This window comes from Labrus bergylta, chromosome 7, assembly GCF_963930695.1.
Source record: "Labrus bergylta chromosome 7, fLabBer1.1, whole genome shotgun sequence".
NCBI classification, from domain to species: domain Eukaryota; kingdom Metazoa; phylum Chordata; class Actinopteri; order Labriformes; family Labridae; genus Labrus; species Labrus bergylta.
In genome coordinates, this window is record NC_089201.1 from 3,230,205 (window position 1) to 3,253,317 (window position 23,113).

Genomic DNA, 23,113 nt, shown 5'->3' on the forward strand with positions numbered 1-23,113 from the left:
ATTCAAACTGATAATGTATATATGTACAAAACATTGTTTTCAATCCATGAAACATTAGCTGAGATGTTTAAGTCTGCGCCAAAGTGCAGTGTACAGATCAATGACACACACCCAGAGCTAGCTGCTAGCCTAGCTTGGCTAAAACATATGATAAGTTTACCTTACCAAAACCACTGGTTACCAACCCTTCTGGGGGGTTTTGTAGCTCCTCACCAAATACAGTATAACTACTTCTGATCCAATCACCTTTCAGATATTGCAAGCAACTCGACCTATGAGTGAACGTGACGTTAATTAACAGTTTTGGGGACCTCTGGACTCGGACTGCACTACAAATGTGTAACAAAGGGCTTTTAAAATTATCAAGACCTGTAACAGCTACATCAAGACTTACGCATTGGTGCATTCAGATCTTTTAATGTAACATAGAAATCCATGTTTGTCCATTTTCTTCATAATGAGTACTCCTATTACGTGAAGAACACTTGGCTGTTAACTCTGCTGCAGTCATATAGTGCTTTCACACTTGCAGAAAACTCCTGAAAAACTCCTGATATTTTCAGGAGGAGCTGCATGTGTGAATGCAAACGGCCAGATTTTTTACTCAGACTTTATCCGGAGTTTCTCCTTCCAGACCTGTTAGTATTTTTTTAGCAAAACGATTGAATGATCTGATGTGAAAACACAGTAGTAGGATAGAATTCACCCGATTCTGTTGAAGTACACGGAGCATTTATATAAAGGCAAATGTTCTCAACTTGTTCTCAACTGGTGGGTCGGGACCCAAAAGTGGGTCGCGGAGAACTCTTTGTTATACTTGTAATGCAAGCTCCTACATGTCAGTGAACAAAGATTGCAGTCTGAATTAAAAGTAGACCAAATGGAAGAGTCAAAACAAAAGGAAAGAAAAGACAGGAGGGTGGAGAAATTAAGATAAAGTTGGATTAAAGGTAAGAGTGAAGATGGGAGAAAGGCTGTCTGATTCATAAGGATCCACAAATACTGAAAGTATTTATGTACAATTAACATGACTCGTGCACAAACTTGACGCATGATTGTTTGTTGAATCATTTGTCTTTACAACACATTGAATCAGACATGTTATTTAGTAGGTGTAAGTTTGACAGGAACGTAATCAGAGAGCCACAAACAGGTATAAAAGAAAACCCCCATCATATCCTGAGAGGTCTGTATTTGTGTTTGAGAAAGGAAACTATACAGAAGAATTCAAGGTGCTGATGAGGCAGGAGGCAACAGGTATATCCCATTATCAGCTCAACAGAGGATCAGTAAGGAGATCAGGTTATTACACAGAGCTTCAGGCCTTGGCTGGAATATGACAGCATCATTGTGGCCTTAATCCTAATTGAACATCTGGATAACAGGAGGGCAGTTTTTAGAGAGGGAGAGAGAGAGAGAGAGGGAGAGAGAGGGAGAGAGAGAGGGAGAAGGAAGTAGAGAGAGAGAGAGAGAGAGAAAGAAGCTTAAGCTGTATATTCACTAATGGTCTTAATATTTGGAGAAGTGGAGGAAATGTTATTGATGGCTGAATTTATTGATACAGGTGTGTTTTTTTATGTTTGAGATTTAAGACGGCAACTCACCGACATTGTTCAAGCTTGTTGAAGAGAGACTGAATCAAAGGAAGAAGATGAGAAAGAGAAGATAAAAGAGAAAGCAGGTGCAGAGGATGATCTGTGATGAAAGCTAATCCTGATTACTTCTGACCTAAAGACATGTGCTCTCATTCGCTCACACATGGATCTCATGTTCACACAATAGCACAAGCATACATCATCTGTTATTTTATGGAGGGGGGGGGGGGGGGGGGGGATCCCCAGAAGCAGCAGTTAAAGCAGTAAGGCGGCAATAAAAGTAGTCTATTTTGTCTAGGTACATTTCTTGCACATGCTACATTACATCATGTCTTACATGGTAACTATAAAAACGGCCAGGATGAGAAATTGTACCTACAAAGATGATTTAAAGTGTACTTTGTTTTCATATTAAGTGTTTTTCTGCACAGTTTGGCAACAAGTTACTCAAGCTGTATAGTGAAATTAAAACAGTGTATGTAACTGTATTAAGTAGCAAAACATTATAAAATAAGGCGCTAGTATTCTCTTGTACTGCATCTGTACCAGAGACTGTACATTTTACTGTACACATAAACTGACACATTATGAAGCAGCTGTAACGTGACATCTTACCATTAAACGGACACGCCCGAAGCATCCCAGAGCAGAAAGAACAGCCTCATAGTTTGTGGTTTTGAAGCTACATTTTTTAAACTTAGAAATTGTTTTCATTATTAAAATGTTGCCTGATGGTTCAGCGATTGTTAATCTATGGAGAAAATAACCTATATTCTAAAAAGGAAAGGAGAAACCTTTGAAAAGATGTGAGCCCTGTTGACCTGATTAATGGGTAATGTTGACGTGTCAGATATGTTTCAAATGAGAACTCTGATTAACAATTAGATCTACATGTGGTTATTGGCCTACTTGTTGTTGTTTTTTTTATTTAATAAACTAAGTACCTCTTCATTGGATGTGATTGTATTCATTATCTTTAGGATCTTGATGTTCTGGCCCAAATTATTTTTTTTTTTTAGTGTGTTCTTTGATGCTGTCTTGTCTTCTGTGTTTTTTCTTTACTTTCAATGTTATGTCTTTATAAGGTTTTTCTTCTCTTGTTATTATGTTATTAAATGAAAATGAATGCACATTTTTTTTATTGCTTTACTGAGACTTTAAGTCTATCACCATCGTGTGTGATGTTTCAGAGACAATGATTCCCTCTTGTGGCCAGAGTTGTACGCCGCAGCTCATAAGTAAATGGTTAACAGAGAATGAAGCCAGTGTTGCTTTAACCTGTGAGTTTTATTGTGTTTTTTTATGTACTCTACACAGGAGTGCACAGGCCTTACAGAACATGCCCTGCATGCATCAACATTGTCATAAAAATCTACTGCTTTTTGTTATAGAAACCTTGACAGAAAAAAATGTACAAAACTACAAATGACAAAAAAAATAATACAAGAAAAAAATGAAAACTTTCCCTCATGCTATTTATAGTTTTAAAAAAATGCCCCCTATTATTTACAGAAAAAAAGGCACAATGAAAAGTGAAGGCAACAATGTGAAGAAACAAACTCAAAGAAAGGGTGATGCAGACACAGACTGAGCGAGCTCAAAGGACACACAAGGACACTGTGAGTCACTTTCTGCGCATTAGGTACATTATAGTGCTTGAGTTCACTTTGAAGAGACGTAGAGAGGAGATGAATACATTTTGGAGAACAGGACTGGAGCAAAGTACAGCTTTGAAACAAAAACAAGAGAGCAAAAGTAGAGAAATAAACAGAGAGGAAGAATAGGAAACGAGGAAGAGAGGAGACAGAGGAAGTCATCTCCAGCTCAGGATAACAAGCAGAGCAAAAACAAGACGACTTGAAAAGGAGGAGTGGACTCGATCTAGGTCAGGAGGCGCAACGCCAGCGCTGCCCCTCCCCGGACTAATTCCTCCCCTATTTCCTTCTCTTGCTCCTCCTCTCTCTGAAAAAACTGTAAGGGAAATGCAGGCCGAGCCCACCCTCATCATCTGTTTCTCTCTCATTTCTTCTTAAGCCCCACCACCACTTTTTATACTTTCTTTTTTTTTCTTTTACTTGCATTTTTTCCCCTAAATCCCATCTCTCCCTCTCCCTCCCCCCTCTCCATGCCTGACGGTACTAAATCAGCAGCATGTGGGCTTAATGGAAACCAGACCCTGACCCATTCCTCTCCAGCCCGAGGGCTTCTCCCATGTCCATTACATTACAATAAGCTTTAAGTGAATTAAGCTTTAGCATGAAACTAGCAGAGGAGGTACAGACGATACAGACACCACAAAGGGTTTCCTCTTCACAGGTCAGGTTGACATGGATAGAGTTTGTACATATACCACAACTATTTTTAAATGTTCTCGTTTACATGTTAATAAATCCCCAGACTCTTGTATTTCACGTTCGCTTTGGCACCAGCTGTATTTCAGTATGTCTCCTCTGGGATTGTGTTTTTAGGGTTGCAGTATGAACAGTTACCGTGTCTGTGGTGGGAGGAGGGGAGGCTGGAGCCCGAGTGTCTCTGTGCAAAAACTCTATGTGCCTTTGTTTGGGTAAGTGGTCTCTAGGCCTTAGTGTGTGTGTGTGTGTGTGTGTGGACAACAGTAACTGCACACATTTGTGCACATGCATGCAAAAAATGAGTGCAGTTACTAGTTTTTTTTCTTTCTTTCATCATGTGATGTTTGTGCATATGTGTGTGAAAAAGAGAGGGCAGACATAATGGGCTCAGTGGGAGACGGGCGGTCATGGACACACACGGCTGTCTAACATTCCTGCGCTGGTTTGAAGATGAGCTTCTGAGTCAGGTTAAATGGTTCTGCTTTGCACAAACACGCATGCACACACAGAGACAGACTAATCTGCAGTGAAGCAACCTCAGCAAAATGAAGACAACAAAAAACAGAACAATAAAAAAAAGTGCAAATGATTTGCTATGAATGAAGAAAAAAAGTCAAGATTGGTTAAGGCACCGTGGTCACACATATGGAAGACTTTTTCTTATTAATGCATTCGGTTTTGATGTGTTTTTGCATAGCCAAAAGCAGTCATCTGCTTCTGTATAATGTATGTGCATTACTGACTTTGTCTGCATTTATAGAACATATAAATCTATGCCATTAGAAGAAGTGATAAAAGGGCCTAAAGTGTTGTGTGTCTTCTACAGTACATTGGATGGCTGAAACCTGTTTTTTTGTGTTGTGTTTGAATAAGAAGATAAATTCATTTTCAGACAGTTAGAAGGCACAGAAGGAGGCACAGGGGGGGAATGTGAAGGCCAGTAGACTGTAGCTCCACAGGCATCCACTTTACCACTTTTGCATTAATTCACATGAACAATAAAAAGGTGTCATATCGAATGAGGCAAAAAAAACAGTGACTCATTCTCTGCTTTCTTAGACTTTTTGTACCGAGTCAAAGCTTCTTTCCACTGAGCCACGAGTAAAACATATTAAGCAGAAGTCTGAACGAGACGACTGATCAAACCCCTTCTATCTCCTCTTAATCACACCCAGTCCTGCAGCGAGCGTTTGCAGTGCACCAACGCCCTCGGTGTCTCCTTGTGCTGCAGAGTCCTGAGGATGACGTAGATTAGGACGAGAATACACAGGATGAGCACAAGAGGAATGCACACCATGATCAGGGTCATGACCTTCGATTCATTATCAGCCACCGTCACGACCACGTTCACGTCTCTGTCGTCATCCTCCTCCTCTGTGCTGTCAGGATTGGAGGTATGGTCTTCTTCTGTGTTTGTGTCTTTGTCCCTGCCCGAGTCCGGCTCTTTGTGCTCGTCTCTGCCTCGGTCTGAAGGGTTGACCGGTTTGTCTTTTGGTTCCTGCTCGGGGTCTAAGTCTGGCTTTGGGTCGGGGACTCCAACACAGCCCATGAAGTCCTTCAGGATGGAGCGAGGGTAGCCTTTGTCGGCTTCAGTCCTGCCATTGTCAAACCTCCAGTAATTGGTGCCTTTGTAGAAATAGGTGTACGCTGCAAAAGAGGTAAAAAAACCAACATATTTACGTCAGTCAAATTATGAGCAATGTATGCACAGTGTTGACATTTAATGACAAGCCAGCACAACGTCTTGATTTGATTTTTTTTCTTCTTGTTTTCATCCAGTATTGGATGTATTTGAATTCCATTTGACATTTGAGTTATCCAGTTTTTTACTTTCCTACTGAGAGCTAGATGAGAAATGTATACTCATCTATCGTAAATATGAAGCTACAGCCAGAAGTCGGCGAACTTAGCTCAGAGACTGGAAACAGGGGAAAACTGTTTGTCTGGCTCGTCCTCAACTTCAATAAAAATCTCCACAAACTTAGATCTCAAAGCTCACAGCTTATACAAACAAGAGCAACATGCTAATTTACACAAAGACTGAAGTGTTAAAATGTCAATTTCCCCGCTTTACAGGGTGTGATATGTTAGACTGCTTCCTGGAACGGAGCGATGCCAAGCACCCTGTAGGGACACTACTAAAGACTGGCCATGGAATGAAAATGTTTTTCAAAGTTACTGCCAGAGCAAAGTCAAACTGACATCTTCACTCTTTATGTTTGTATTTAAATTAAACAAACAAGGTTTAAAATGGGTGATGGTGGACTCACTGACCTTTTGAGTTTGGACTGAACCAGTCTAGGTGGTTTACAGTCTTTATGCTACGTTAGTTTAATATTCTCATGGCTGTGGTTTTGTATTTACTGCACAGACATGATAGTTGTCTTGTCTTCCATCTGTATTTTTTTTAAAGGCATTTTGAGTACTAGTAAGGCTGAGAAAAAGGACGAACTCACACTAGGCAAAGCTGTCCCGTACCGTGCTTAAGCATGATTGCCCCCCCCCCGCTGGCCTGCACTCACACTGCTCTAGGACTAACCGGGCCTGAACACGGTTACTCTACATAATGTCGTAATACAACACATGCATGCTTTATGTGATCATGAAGCGTGCTTAGTTTACAAGACAGACGGACTCGAAACTAATAAAAAAAAAATTTAAAAAAGGGACGTGCAGTCCAATCCGGGTCCTCACATCGGAGAACAACACAGAGAACATGACAGCTACTTGACTGACTTTGTGGCTTATTGTGAGTCATTTAAGTCAGATACAGCCTTAACACTCTGGGATTTCTCCATAATGAAGGCTGTCCACGTTGGCCAATGAAGTGTACCGGACTTGAGCACAGATCGGAGCACTCGCACTAGTCAAACAAATTGGACTTTAGGGTGAAGCATGCTTAGGCACGGTACGGATTGCCTAGTGTGAGTGCACCCTAAAGGGGTAATTATATTAACAGAGGCTTAGTTTGAAAACAAATCTATAAAAGTCTGTTTCAGTTACTGTACCGCCCGCTTAATCTTAGTTCATAAACTCCAAAAAAATATAAGGGACTAGTTTAACCTTTGCAGTCCTGGGCTGACACGGACACTGTGCATAAAATCTGACTATAAAAGAAGATCAATCCTGACTAAACTTTCAGAAATCAATAAATTAAAAAGCTGAGGTTGCTTACACTATGCGTTATGAATTGGCATCGGGATGCACATTCCTCATACCTCTTTTTTCCTGGCATTACTTTCTGGGTGTAAATGCATCTCTCTGAGACATTGGAGCAGTTTGGGTGGAGATGAGATCAGAATGCTACAGAATGCATTTAGAGCTACTCTGCCACAAATCTAATTTCCAGAGGAAAGATGGGCCAACCCTCAAACCAGAGCTCTCATTCCTCCCCCCTCTCTCTCTTTATCGCTCTCTCTCTCATCCTCTCACCCTCCTCTCTGCTCTGCTGGCTCCAGCCTAACCAGCCTCAAATGTCAGGTTTTCAGTCCCTGTCTCCTACACACCCCATTTCACCCCTATAACCTTTCATTCTTTCCCTCCCTCCATCGCTACTCACTCATGCTGTCCTCCTGCGTTGATAAACACTGCTTCATGTGTGTTCAGCCTTTGGTGTTTGTTCTGCTGATAATAAACAGAAGCTGCTCTGATGTTTTTCCTCCCTACAAACTGAAGAGTAAGTATTCACCTCCATCTTCACTGAGAAAAGCTCCTTTGGGTGAGTTAGGGATCCTTCCCCATCTGCTGTTTGGTTTGGGAAAGTCTCTGTCTGTAGTCCTGGTCTCCTCGTTGAACCTCCAGTATCTGCACACAGACAAGAAGATGTGTAGACGTTTACACAGATATGAACATTGTTTCAAATCAGTTCAAATCTCGTTGCATGGTTTGTTGTGTGTCGTACCTGTCTGCAGAGAAAAAGTATGTGTGTCCGTTTGGCTCCCACCAGATCGCCGTGTCAATCTTGTGCGCAGGAACTCCCTGTCCATACTCGTGTAAAGGCTGCGGGTATCCTGGCAGCACGTCCGCCTCCCTGAACACCCAGTATCTATCATCTGCAGGGACAAACACATATTTATGACAATGAAACCTTCACCAGAGGCAGTGTTGTGACCTGAACAAGAAAATATGCTGAAAGGTCACTAAGGTAAAGGAGACAAGCAGGGGAGGGGGGGGGGAACAAGTGGCACATGGAATAAGAGCCATGGCCAGAACATATGGCATATGCCTCACTCCAGATGACAAGTAGAATGGACAAGGTAGAAGTGGCTGGCATTACACTTCATTTCCAAGATTTTCCTCTGAGGGAGCCATTTTTTTATTTCTGTAACACTAAGCTATGGGCACATGTTGCAGCCGCTTTCCACCTCCAATGCCAGAACACTGCTACAGAGAGAAAAATCTTAAGCTATAAAAGCTAAAGCTCCTGCACAGGCAGCAACTAATTGGCGCACATTTGCTCGAAAATTCAACATTAGATTGGATGTTTTGGATTCATACAGACAACATTTCTGCAGGTTTAGATGGATATCAATTCTACTATCAAAGTACTTTTAGAGCACAGCAGAATCAGCTTGTCCGCCTCTTCTATCGCCCGTCACTCTCCGTGCCTTAACAAAAAAGCAGGAGTACTGACAATAACTAAATTCAACTGGAGTTATCGGTGGAATTTTAATGAGTGTAAATCCACGATCAGAAGCTGTAAGAGTCCAGAAAATGCAGAACTAATCACCACACAGCCCGGCTGTTAAAAAGTGAACGCTGTGGCTCTGCTGACATCTGGAGCCGTGCACTGTAGAGACGGCTGATGCAATCCTCCTTTCTCTCATGAGGCCTTTTGGAAGTCGGCCGGAGTGGAGTCACACTGGGCAACAGCTGCCACGCTGCACAGGCCTCAGTCAAGATACTCAGAAACACACAGTCTGTGATGCAGACATCAATACATGCAAAGAAACAGAAACCCAACACTCTCCATAGACTCTATCTGCAGCCACATAGGTTCTTAAGTTTTAAACTTCTGAGTGGTTGTGTTTGTGTGTGTCGGACCAATTGAATTATTACCATATCCTCGTAAATCCTGTTGTGTGGGGAAGAAACATGCTGAGTTAGCAGAGTTTCCTTTAAGCCTGACCGGTTCAAATCAAGTTGAGATCAGTCTTCAGGCGAAGAACAAAAACATTTAAAAAAAGCTCAAAGTAGGCTTCCAAAAGTTGTTTTGGCATTGCACATGAGTGGATTCTCAGCATGTGGCAGCTTACGTAACACAGTGAAATGTTAATAGATTAAGATAAAATCCCTCACGTACCCTTGAAGAAGACAAATTTGCCGTCGTGGCGCTCATAGGCTGCATCAATGTCGCTCGGCAGGCCAACCCAGAAGACGGATATCGGCATGGGGTAGTTATCCAAAACCCGGTTCCTCCGCACGCGCCAGAACCAGCGACCCTGCTCAAGCAGAATAAATAAATAATAGAAATCTTTCCTGTTACTGTCTTTCATCCAAATTATTTATAGCTCACTTCCCCTCGCATGACAAAGAAATAAGAGTTCACAGCTGTTCAATCAAGTTGCAGAATGATTGAATCCATCACTGTTTGTGCATCCACACAGGCAGTGAAAGTACACACCTTCTTTACTCAAGTATTAGTACAGATACCTGACTAGAAAAATACTCTTAAAAGGAAAAGTACTCATTCAACAGTTTTTACTGAAGTAAAAGAAAAGGCTCTGAGATGTACTCGCTGAGAAAACATAGAAACGTAGTCCAGTGAGGGACATTACTAACAGCTGTTTCAGTACAAAGCTGAAACCTCAAAATATTTTGGGGACAATAAACCTAAACAAATTATAACGTAATATCAATCAGTTGGAAGGGAAATGTATTGTGCTTTGAAACTAAGATGATGTCTGCAATGTTTCCAATTTCAATCGATCACGTTCATGGTTCCCCTGCTGGTCACAGCTATCAGTGAAAACCTCTTTCCTGCAAACAAGTGTATGTCTTTTCTCTTTTAAACTACTACATCTTTGAGATCAGGTCATGTGCATGATATGCAGCGGAGGAAAAGCCATTAAAAAAATCATTTTTTCTGTGTTACTTTCCATGAATTTTTGTAAGAATCAGCCTTGATTTTGGGAGGGAGGCCAAATGATGCATAATAAGAATACTCCGTATTTATACTTAAGGGACATGAAGAGTAAGAGACAAGTTTGTGTTCAAAATGAAGTATTAAAGAAGTGTCTAAATGTAGTAAAGTCATCGTAAAATGTTTTTTTTTTAATTATTATCTTCAGAAAGGTAGAGAAACATAGACTTTTATTTAAAGCTCCTGTGAGGAGTTTTGAGCTGATCATAAAACAAAGTGAAAAATATTATAGATTCCTCTTTATGATATGCAAATGCAAACTAGACAATCAGTAGGAAAAATGACTATTTCTACATTTCTGAATTTGCTGCCGAGGGTAGGTGTAGGACGAATCGATTCACCACATGCAGCCAAAACTTTGTGTGTTTTGTTTTTTCATTTTCCACGGCAAAGATTCTCAATGAGTGGAACATTTGACTTTTAAAATACAGAAGAGGATTTTCTTCTGTTAAAATGCTTTGTAAATAATCATGTACAGGGTTAAAAAAGCAAATACTTCTTTGACCACAGGGGGCGCCAAAAGCAGCACAAAATTAAAATTTCCCACAAAAGGTTTAAGTACATTAAAAGTGAATTTGTATGTCATTGCTTGCGTCCTCTGTTTATGTCTCACCTTGAAAACAAACATCTCCCCCCTCAGCAATGTCACCGTGTCAAAGTCCCCGTCACAGATGTCGGGGGCTTGGTTGTCCGGCACTTTGGGAGGAGCAGGGGGCCGAGGAGGAGGCTGAGGAGGGGGGACATCTTTTCTAACACGCGGGGTGACAGGCAGGAAGACAGTGGGGGTGACGGCGGGGGGAACAGGAGATGAGGTGGGGCCCGAGCTCGGGTCGGGCAGAGCTGGGTGACGAGGGCTGCTCTGAGTCGGGTCATGTGGAGGGTTGGCGGGAAAAAAGGAGGTGGGTTCATCCTCAGGAGGAGATGGGGAGGTGGGGGAGTCATCGTTGGGTTTGTCGTCAGGGGCAGGAGGAGAAGTGTGTGGAGCTTCAGTGAGGAGAGGAGGACCTGATGACATGAATAAAAGAGAGGGAGCAAAGTGAGGATTTTTCTTGTATTTTCATTTCAAATGCAAAAAACTTGAAATGAAATCATCCAGCCTCTTCGTGTGACATCAGACATCAACAACTTTCTTTTCTTTTCTACTCCCTTCCCCCTCACAATATGCCCTCTATCTCTCCCACACACAAAGCAAATCTAATTTTCCATCCCTGCAGCAGCTATAAGCTCGTTTGATTAACTACGACTGTGCTGCTGCTGCTCTGGAAAAATCTGCTGGTTGCTAAGAGGAGAAAAAACACACAGATACAGCCTGTTATGTAACAAGTCCGAACTGCTGATGCTCGCAGACGTATATCGAGTTACCCTCATCCTTAAATAGTGCATTATGTATTTAAAGAATGACTCTGTCCATCAATCTATATGTGGAGAAATTCAACCTGCAGTTTGAGCCCACAGTACAAAGACAAACAAACATCTTTGTTTCCAAGACTCTGCAAGTGACTTAGAACAAAATTAGAGTCAAAACAGTAAGTGGACTTGAAGCGTGTAAAGCGCTTTTCTTGTTGTTTATTGTTCATTTTAAAAATGTTAATGAACTTAAGTGCAAAGACACTGGTTTACAGAAAAAGCCAATGGTTTAAGCTTTTTGTCTCTATCTGCTGCAGAGGCTGAGAAATAAAGATTTTAGTCAGTGTTAAAATTCTGTGCAGTATTCTGTGCGGAGGTTGTTTTCAGATGCCCTCAGATTGTCACACCTGTTCATACCAACTTATTCTCATCCACCTGCTCTGTGTCCTCTGGTGCCAAGCCAGATTGTCACTATTGTTTTATATCATGAATCCTTTAGCCTGAAACTGGAAACATGTCCCTGAACACTTATGAGCACCTGCCTGCAGTCTTGCACACTCCTGTTTCCTGTCCATTCTTGTGTCTGGAGTCCCTCGCCTCTCAGTTAGTACCGTTTGTATTTACATAACAGTAAACTTGTGTGTACTCACTCTAATCAATAAATCAGTGACCTGTCTCTGCCTGGTTTACATTCATATCAAATTCCTGCAGGCTCACACTCACCCACATGATCAAAACCATCAAGCCCTGTTTGTTTGTTTGTTTGTTTGTTTGTTTGTTAGTGGCTCTGTGCTACATACAGCAAGAACACAGAAACGTACAGCTATTTATCATAAAGCATTTAATCATGTGTTTAAAATTCAAACATTCTAATTCATTTTTATCACAAAATAACTTGTGGATTGTTAATAATGACTACCATTAACTACAAAGAGAAAAGAAGGTGATGAATGTTCCTGCAGAAGGCAGACACTGAGACTGTGATTCATTCCTGACTCTGTGTGTCTGTCACTTTAATATTGATGTGATAAATATGGTGGCCAACAAGAGAAAACAACCTGAAACAACCAAAATGATTAACATTTTGAAAAATGTGCAGCAGATTCAGGAATGATGCTAATTTCAATTTGTATGCAAAAGTCCAAATCAAATGCAAAAATGTAAAAGTGCTGCAAAAGAGGAGAAGTGTTGTTTTAACTTTATACTCCAGACTACCTTTCCTCTCTTTTCATTCTGAAGGATGGACTCCACAACCTTTGTTCGTTGGACTTTGTGCAAAGTAAGAACTGAGTTGGGAAAGAAAGACTTTAGGTCTTCAGCACCTTTTGCTTGGAACAACCTGCAGTCTGATTTTAAACTGCGAAACCAAGTCAGTCTGAATGTTTAGGAATCTTTAGTGAAAAGCCTTGAATCCAAACGTTCTGTACTCATCAGACTGATGATTTTATTCTAATTATAAAACGTGTACTGTAGAAGCTTGAATGTTTGCTGCTCTTCTTGGTCAGGTCTCCTTTGAAAAAATAATTCTCTGATCTAAATGGGACTAACCTGGATACATAAAAGCTAAATATTATAAATACATAAATGGTGTTGGATATCAATGCAGCATGGCTTTTTTTATTTGCAGCATTTACACCTTTTTTGTTTTTGACTCTAATATACATATTTTGACCATTTCTGAATGTGATGCACATTTTCCTCATGTGAATCTTTTGGCCGTTGGAGGTCTTGTGTAGTTTAAATCAAAGTTTATGCCACGTGAGTCATTATTTAAACTTTTCAGATCATCTTTCTAATCCAACTAGTACGTGAACACAATCCTCAAAATCTGCTAAACAAAGAGGAACCAGAGTATAGTGATAGTTAAAGTATTTTCAGCTGGAAACCTACAAGAATCATCAAACCAAGGTTTTCCAAATCAAATCTACTCTGATGCAGTCTAGTGTAGGTATATCATCGTTGGCCACAGTCGTGAGGAGGTATAAAATTATCTGGGGTTTATAGGGCAAACTAAAACCCTATAAAATCTTCCTAAACTAATGCAGGTTTCTTTTTAATTCGTGATACCAGATGTGGCACCACGACAAAATAATGAACACGCATCGAAAAATTAAAACATGAGTCTTTAAGGAAATGTTAAAGGCAGAAAAGAAATCTGTCATTCTGTGTCAAAATCCATGTGTGTAGTTTCAAACATGAGTTCATTAGCTCGTATAGCAGGCTCAGAGCAGACACACACATAAGCACTGCTCTCACACACACACACACACACACACACACACACACACACACACACACACACACACACACACACACACACACACACACACACACACACACACACACACACACACACACACACACACACACACACACACACACACACACACACACACACACACACACACACACACACACACACACACACACACACACACACACACACACACACACACACACACACACACACACACACACACACACACACACACACACACACACACACACACACACACACACACACACACACACACACACACACACACACACACACACACACACACACACACACACACACACACAGTCAGTTAACAATGACATCCATTCACTCAGGCAAACCATGAGAACATCATAACGGTATGCATGATATGCTGTTATGAGCCAGATCTATCTCTGATGTGTGTGTGTGTCCCTGCACTAATTCATTCACACAGATTCTTTACAAGGCGTTTAGTCCTGCTTTCCAATGATCCACATGTGAGTGTCATAAAACCTTAAATCACAGCTCTGGTTTTCACTTCCCTTTAGGTAGTGTCTCCATACAGTATCACCACACTGTTCAACACATGCCGTAAACAAACAGAGGGATATATATAGGAGCAACACCTGTGTCTCTCACCGTATATGTGCTGTATTCCTCTGATGTCATCCTCGTGTAGTGTGAAGTTGTGTGTGTGAGTCCACTCGTAAAAAGGAGCCATTATAGCACTGGGATTATCAGAGTGCTCCAAACCCAACGCGTGACCGAGCTCATGGACCGCCACCAGGAACAGGTCTACACCTGCAAGACACACAGTCACACACATACAACAACAACACATTGAAACATTTAACTTAGCCAAGTTTGAGAGGAACATTAGAACTTTATTCTAGTACAACAGAATTATCATGTAGGGTCGTTTATGAAACAACACGGTAATTTAAAGGTCACATAGTGTGCAAAATCCACTTTTTTCTAACACTTATATGTGTCCCTAGTCCGTCTACAAACCCCTCATTGATGAGAAAAGTCCATCCTCGGCGTCTTCTGCCTGCTCCACTTTTCAGAAAATGTGTGCTCAAACAGGCTGTTTGGAGATTTTCCCTTCATGACATCACAAAGGGCAGTAACCCCTCCCCCAGGTGGGTGACTCTCCCACAGGTGTTTGTTCTGCCCTCTGAGTCTGCCTTCTCACCGTAAACAATAGGACATGGAGCGAGAAAGCCCAAGTACACCCGAGCCCTTCCAGAGAGGGGGCGTGGCCAGGCACAGGTCATTTACATATTTAAAGGTACAGACACAGAAACATCCTGTTCTGAGCAGGGCTGAAATCAGAGTGGATATAGAACAAGAAACTTTACAGACCTCTGAGACTTACTTAACCTGGTTGAAAAGGAATATAATATGAGACCTTTAAGTAAGAAATGGCCAAGTTTTGGGGACAATTTAAACACTTCTATAGGCCCACAACACCTGCCCTAGAATAGAGATCCTCAAAAGCCTGCAGTTTTTTTGTTTAGATATATTTGGGGGCTTTCTATGCCTTTATTATATTCATCTCATAACTAGAACCCTTTTGTGGATTTGTGTTTTCAGAGGCTTAACGAGAGATGTTCTGGTCATCAACGAGTCAAAGGTTCAATTCCCGTTCAGACTAAAAATCCTGCCCACTTACCCTCACGGTTTGTGTTGTCCAGGGTCCAAGGCTCGTCAGCATCAAAGTGAGTATCTCCTCCTATTCCCGGTCCTGGATAGTAGGCGTGAGCGAGCGACCCAGCCTCGCCATCAAACAGTGACATATCACCATGGAAACCAGAGGCAAACAACAACAGGATGTCTGCCAGCTCTGTCCGGCTGCCGTTGATGCTGATGTTGTTCTCAGCAGGTAACTCCTCGAAGGTGAGCGGAGTGACCCTCCTCCACACGTCGAAGGCCCTGCGGATCGCCTCGTACGTCCGCTCCTCTCCCAACGAGGAGGGAATCTGCTGCTTCATGATGCTGTTGACAGAAAAAAGAAGAAAAAAAGGTGTGAGAGAGTGTTTTGCGGGCTTTGTGTTTCATTGTTGTTGTGCTGTTATATGTTCAGTGAACCTGTAAGTGATGTGGTCTTTGTTCCACTGCTGTCCAGTAAGAGTGTAGCGCTTCCTCCTCGCACCTTCTACAACCTCTGAGGCTTTTCTGTCTGGAAGGCCACAGCGAGGCCGCCGCATGGCCCTACACACACACACACACACAACAGATTACAAAGTGTTACCTGTGGAAAGTGGCTGCAGAAATCCCCTCAGCTCAACAAATTGCAGCTTGTAAAGGTGGTATAATTATTAAATCCTCATGACTGTCGTTTTTCTCGACTCCTTGAAAGCTGAAGGATTCATTTCAGCCAGGACTTCAACAGTTAACCATCCACTTATCAACACTGGATTAAAGTCATTTTAGAGGGAACTCTGTAACAACAAAGACTGTGAAAAGAACTGAAGTGCAAGAAGAACAATCTTTAATAAATAACACTGAGAAAAAAAACTTTGTTTTAAATAAGAACTTGGAGAGAAGGCCAATAATACTCTCTTTAGTTACTGTAGCACCAAAAACAAAACAAAACAGGGGAAACTTCGAGCCTCTGAGCTGCAGGAGGAAACAAAATCTGCTCTCTAATTTTTAACATTCTGGATTTTGATCAAGTTATACATGTAAGATCTTTTTTTTTTTTTAAAGCATGTCGACCACTTCTTATGCTACACCGACCCATTTAACTTTCTAAAAGCTCATTAGACCCATAACTTTCTTCACCAACTCTTTTTCCCACCACAGAGAGAAACACTACTAGACAACATCAAATCTTGTTTTTAGGTGGAACATAGAGATTGCTCGTTTCTACATCGCAAATTGTCATGTTCAAAATCAAATACCTTTTGCACAACGTCTGTGACTGGATAATAAAACTTGGGGTGGGTTTTACTGTTAATGCACATTTAAGATGTTTTCAATCAGGTTATGAGATATAATATTGAGCATTTCCAGCGAATGGATGGCATAACCCATCTTGTCATCGCTTCAAGTTATCGGAAATAAATATCTGCATTCTGCTCAAAAAGATCCCTCAAACTCTCAAAACATTCACTGACACTTTGAAAATAATAATATCTGGACACCCTACCTGACCTATGAGGACGCCTAACAAAGCCTGTGTCAAAGATATTTTCAGAATGATTGAACCATTAGTCATTGAAATAGGTCGGGGATGTTTACACTGAATCTCTCGTTCCTTTTCCTGACAACTACCTCCTCCTTTTGAGTCCTTATTCAGTTTGTCCAGTTAGAGAGAGAGAGAGAGAGAGAGAGAGAGAGAGAGAGAGAGAGAGAGAGAGAGAGAGAGAGAGAGAGAGATATATATATCTATCTATATCTCTATCTATACATGCAAAGGTTTTAGGCAGGTATGAAAAAAATGCTGTAAACTAAGAATGTTTTCAAAAATTGAAGTGTTAACAGTTTATTTTCATCAATTAACAAAATGCAGTGAATGAACAGAAGAGAAATCTAAATCAAATCAATATTTGGTGTGACCACCCTTGGCCTTCAAGACAGCATCAATTCTTCTAGATACACTTGCACACAGTTTTTGAAGGAACTGGGCTGGTAGGTTGTTCCAAACATCTTGGAGAATTAACCACAGATCTTCTGTGGATGTAGGCTTCCTCAAATCCTTCTGTCTCTTCATGTAATCCCAGACACACTCGATGATGTTGAGATCAGGGCTCTGTGAGGCCACGCCATCACTTCTTGTTCTTCTTTACGCTGAAGATAGTTCTTAATGATCTTGGCTGTATGTTTGGGGTTGTTGTCCTGCTGCCGAATAAATTTGGGGCCAATTATACGCCTCCCTGATGGTATTGCATGATGGCTAAGTATCTGCCTGTATTTCTCAGCATTGAGGATACCATTAATCCTGACCAAATCTCCATTTGCAGAAATGCAGCCCCAAACTTGCAAGGAACCTCCACCATGCTTCACTGTTGCCTGCAGACACTCATTATTGTACCGCTCTCCAGCCCTTCGGCAAACAACCTGCCTTCTGCTACAGCCAAATATTTCAAATTTCGACTCATCAGTCCAGAGCACCTGCTGCCATTTTCTGCACCCCAGTTCCTATGTTTTTGTGCATAGTTGAGTCACTTGGCCTTGTTTCCATGTCGGAGGTATGGCTTTTTGGCTGCAACTCTTCCATGAAGACCACTTCTGGCCAGACTTCTCCGGACAGTAGATGGGTGTACCTGGGTCCAACTGGTTTCTGCCAGTTCAGAGCTGATGGCACTGCTGGACATCTTCCAGTTTCAAAGGGAAATAAGCTTGATGTGTTTTTCATCTGCTGCACTAAATTTCCTTGGCCGACCACTGCGTCTACGATCCTCAACGTTGCCCGTTTCTTTGTGCTTTTTCAAAAAAGCTTGAACAGCACAAGCTTTTCTGAAGCTGACAGAATGACTGTGTTTCAACCTACATGTGACATTCATGAGCATTAGCACCTGTTTGGTATAATTGGTTGATCATACACCTGACTACAATCCTACAAAATCCCTGACTTTTTGCAAGTGTACCTACAAGAATTGATGCTAGTTTGAAGGCAAAGGGTAGTAACACCAAATATTAATGTGATTTAGATTTTTCTTTTGTTCGCTCACTTTGCATTTTGTAAATTGATAACACAGTAGCACAGTACTGTGTGTATATATATATATATATATATATAATTTGTTTTTGCTTGTGTTGGTAGTCAGAGGTCAGTGTGTTTAATAGTTTCTAGCTATTTTTAATTAAATTTATAGCATAGAATGGATTTTAAAAAAAAAAACAATAATAAAAAAAAACAATCAATTAATAAATAAATGTCTAAACTTCCCTGCAAGACCCCTGGAATAATGTGTCTTCACTGCACACACACACACACGTGAAGTAATGCCGCATGTCTCAGAGCACAGTAAAACATTAAAGAGCTTACGCAACAGTTGCAGGATCCATCTCTCCGGTCACCTGGAGGCCGTAGAAGCGCTGCATGTCACCGATGGCTTTGGACAGAAACTGAGCCGACTGCATGGTGGACATCTGTCTGCTCGCCTGGGACAGGTAGCCGTATTTACGGAGCCATGCCTGCGGGGGGGGGGGGGGGGGGGGGGGGACGGGACAGGAGTGAGTGTTGTTTAAAACATGTGTCTGTTTTAGTGTGCATGATTGAAGTTATACACATTATGGGGATGACAGCTACAGCATGAACTGAGTCACTTTTATTCTAATCCAGAAACAAGCAGCCGAGCTCAGAGCACCTAAGGAGTTAAAGAAAAGAAAGCAGATGGCTTCTATTAACATTACAACATTCCTGCTCGCTCTTTCTTGGCCTTCCTCGTCGCACACAGTCGAGATGAGGACTACAGGAAGATCAGGAAACAGGAAAACTTAAATTTAACAGTATATCACATCACTACTGTAGGACACAAGATAATCAAAAAGATCAGCGTGTGGGGATGTTAAGTGACAGTAAAAGACGATCTGTGTGACACATGCTGAGCTTTCCCTTGGTGTTGTGCTGCAAGTTTGCGAGTGGAGCCACGTAGCCAGGGCAAACAGGATGACAGATCCTCGGGGGGGGGGGGGGGGGGAATATTTCTGTCAAGTTTGAATGTTCTGCTCTCTCATCAAAAGAGCTTGAAAACAACAGCACAGGGCCCGCCGCTCACACAGCTGGATCATGGGACTTGTAACCTTCATGCATGAACACACACACACACACACACACACACAACATTACAGAGATGACTTCAGCATGGCATGACAAGTCTCAACTAATGTTTTGTTAGAATGGGCTTGCCTGCAGGAACCAGCTGAAATCAACTTATATGCATGTCAAAGTAAAGCACATTTTCAGACATGACATACAAAAAAGTTGAATTCATTATCCAATGAACAGTGTTTCACTTTTATGTACAGAAACAGAGAAGGCGCAAAAACCTAAGAAACTCATGTTCTCTCTCTGTTTCTGTCTGTTGGAGCCCGAGCCCGTTGGCTCTCCAACTAGTGTTCAGTAGGGCAACGAGAGTGAGTGCTGTCAGTTGGGGCCCCCTTAGGGAAGTTGGGGCACCCTGATGGTCTGGGGCCCCAAGCAGGTTCCTGCCATGCCTGTTTACTAGCAGCGCCTCTGGCCAGGTAGGAGAGCTCTCTGTTAATCACACTCTGGGCAGCGATGTGGTGAGGAGCGTTTGTTCCCCTTTTTTACTTTTCCATATTTAAGTTTCTGTTTTTCTCCAGGCATGTTAAGATTTGCTGCTGGGTTTTGTTGTTTAAGTTTGGGCTGGAGGTCTATTTTCAGTCTTTTGGTTTCTTTAGGTGAGTCTTTTCTTCATGGGCAGTTTTAGGGGGAGGAGTCAGGTGAGACAGCACATTACATGGTTGCACCTGATGGCAAATTGTATCATGACATCTTATGATACCCAGATGAACCCGTCTTTACAGTCCATCATAAAACCTTTATTGTGTCATACACGCGTGTAAAACAGTAAAAGGGCGAAGTTCATTCCTCACCTTGAAATTCTTAGTTCAAGGTTAACTAACCAAATTAATTTTCAGTCCAAATCTCATGGCCTTCATCGGCAACTAGAGTTTCTCACTAATAATAAGAGTGAGGAACAAAGGTTCATGTTTATAGAGACATATTTTCTCTAAATACGACTGTGTCAACTTTCATTACAGTTTCATACCATGTGTTAGAGGTTGAAAATAACATATACAATCAATCTGTATCTGTAAAGCACCATTTCATAACAAATGTAATCTCAAAACAGTTCACTGATAGAGCAGGACTGACTGTACTCTTGTTTATATTCTGTGTTTACAATGAATGAAAAAGTGTTTGGATTATATCATAATAAGTCGGGCCCCGGTAGCCTTGTGGTTAGTACGCGTGCCACATGCTCAGAGGTCATCGAGAGCCGTCAACCGGTTTCTAAATTGACCTGACTCCTTTCCCTCACGTCATTCCCCACACTCTCTCCTGGTTTCTGACTCTGTCAACTGTCCTGTCTCTGAATAAAGGCATAAAAGTCCTTCAAATAAATCTATATTCTAATAATTAATTGTTCCATCTGCTCATAAATACTTTCTTATACACAGTTAAAGGGTTTGAAAATATCCGCATGACTGCAACGATGAACTGATGAATCCATCAAGAAAACGTATTGCTTAATATTTGGTAATAATTAAAGTCCTCATGAAACAGATAGAATACAGATAGAACTATTCACAAGATGGAAGGCGGGACATAATGTTAAGATGAATTTTATTTGATCGTTAGCTTCAACAGAGCTTTTTAATTGGTCGAAAATTAGAAAGCGCCCTTTGAGTCATCAGACATTTGATTCATTTTGCAAGAAGATAAAAGATTAAAAAAGTTTTTTTGACATAATATAATATATAAATATTCAGATAATGCTTTATTGAAATGGATTTGGCAGGTGATGGAAGATAAATGAACATTTAACACATGGACAATGGATTCAAATCGGAAATTTTTTTTTTTCATTTCATGGGGACTTTAAAGCTCCTGTGAGGAACTCTTAGTTTAGTCGACTTTGGCGCCTCCTGTGGACAAATCCATACGTCGCATGTCTTTGCTGATTTTGTCCTATAGCTACGAGGGCAAGTAGTGTTTCCTAAATAAACAATCTCAACCTGCTTTCTTTTAAAAGTTAAATGTTTCATTCAAACTCTCCTAATCTTAGGTTTGTAAATGTAAACAAAGACCGTTCCTGCAGTGCTGTTCATCACTTCCTGTGAAGGAGTGACACCTTTACCTCGAGGCAGCCGTTTCAGAGACTGCAATTAACTAAATCCAAGTAAAGTCTTGTTGCTGATGTACTAGTTTGCTTTTGACAGGTCATCAAGAAGCATTAATAATCATTTCAGTCCATCTCATAACCTTACAGGAGCTTTAAGCGTTTCAGTCATTTTACATGCAGACTTGTCGAACATTTGCTGGTTGTAAATATCTCTCTCTTTCACGACAGACAATCGTCTTTATTCTATTTTTAAGGGGATAAGTATGTAGACTATTCCTGAAAACAACTACAGTTAAATCCATAATGATCATTATTTCAGGATAGACACAAAAGTCAACAACCAATATCATGTTTAGACACACAGATATCATATGTGCACCACATGCTGTGTTATGTGGAAAGAAAAGGTCAAGAGGTCACTGGATGCTTTGCTGATATTGCAAAAACAAATGCAACCTTAAAACCTGCTTAGAGAGCTATTCCTCTCCAAAACATGGATTCACAAATATTGTATTACCAATATCAATACGTGGAAGACTTTTCCCAAACAGATGTGACTGTACCTCACCACTGAAGCCTTCCTCCTCCGGGACGTCAGCTGTTGTGCTGCACAGGATCAGGGAGAATAAGGAGGATAAAGTGAGGATGATCAGGGCCCAGGTTTGTTTGGATGACATCCTCATCCTCATGTGCTGCCTGTGGGTTTCAGATGAGACCTCTGACTTGCGGAGTGATGAAGAAAACCGGCAAAAAGTTCCTCAGGTAGGCAGGAATCCAAGACACACCGATCTGCACAGATTAAACTCTCCTCACCTGCTTACATTTCTTTTAAAAATCCGAAACTATCTTCTAATTTTAGGATCTTTGTATTCAGAAAACTCCTGTACTTAACGCAACAACAATAAATCATCAGTTAGAAACACAAATCAAGATACTAATCCATTCGTAGTTGCACCTCATGGCTCATCCAAGTGTTCATGAAGCTGCGTCCTTCATGCACAGCAGACTGCGGGGCCCAGCGGGCGAACCAACTGGACCTTCCCCCTTTCCGTCGTCCGCAATGTCTGATCAGAAAGCAACAAGTCCCGCAACAAATCCCCCTTCACTTTCTAACAACAAAGAGTGTACGACACGGATCGATCAGCACATACGAAGTCCCTCTTTAGTTACGCAGTTTCTGAACTTCAGCACGAAAAAAAACAACACACTCTTTTAGGTTTCTGCTGTCGGAAAAAAAATAATAAAGACCTCCCCTTCGACTTAAACCCGGTACGGAGACTCTGCAAATATTCGCGGGACCACCACCAGCACACAGGTGGGGATCTGATAAAAGATTTCTGCTGACTGCATGTGGAGAACAAAAGCTTAAGCTCTCCTTTCATTAGACTAGACCCCCATCAGACCGGAGAGCAGACACAGAGGACGCTGTGCTCAGGGCGCCATCTGCTGGTCAGACGAAAATACTACAGGCAGACAAATTATTTTCATTTTCATGTAGGAAGGAATTTAATTTGATGTGTTTAATTATTAGATATTGTCGGGAAAGCGCAGGTGAATCAATGAATTTATGGATCAGTTAAATAACCTCAGCATTA

At 41.4% G+C, this 23,113-nt stretch overlaps 1 protein-coding gene across 2 annotated transcripts; it reads right to left on the reverse strand.

Moving 5' to 3' along the window:
* Nucleotides 1-2,863: 2,863 nt before the first annotated feature.
* On the reverse strand, nt 2,864-22,916 carry LOC109987868 (matrix metalloproteinase-15-like). Of its 2 annotated transcripts, none has more exons than XM_065956520.1 (10): nt 22,087-22,916; nt 18,692-18,840; nt 15,787-15,909; nt 15,371-15,693; nt 14,335-14,496; nt 10,702-11,093; nt 9,249-9,387; nt 7,848-7,998; nt 7,635-7,750; nt 2,864-5,593 (listed from the first exon to the last, which is right to left on the reverse strand). In XM_065956520.1, exons 2-10 carry the CDS (start codon nt 18,793-18,795, stop codon nt 5,112-5,114), a joined length of 1,992 nt encoding a protein of 663 aa, XP_065812592.1. In that variant the 5' UTR covers nt 18,796-18,840; nt 22,087-22,916; the 3' UTR covers nt 2,864-5,111. The 2 variants fall into 2 exon arrangements, with proteins under 2 accessions (XP_065812592.1, XP_065812591.1); XM_065956519.1 differs by having other exon boundaries at nt 22,082-22,916.
* Between the last annotated feature and the right edge of the window lie 197 nt (nt 22,917-23,113).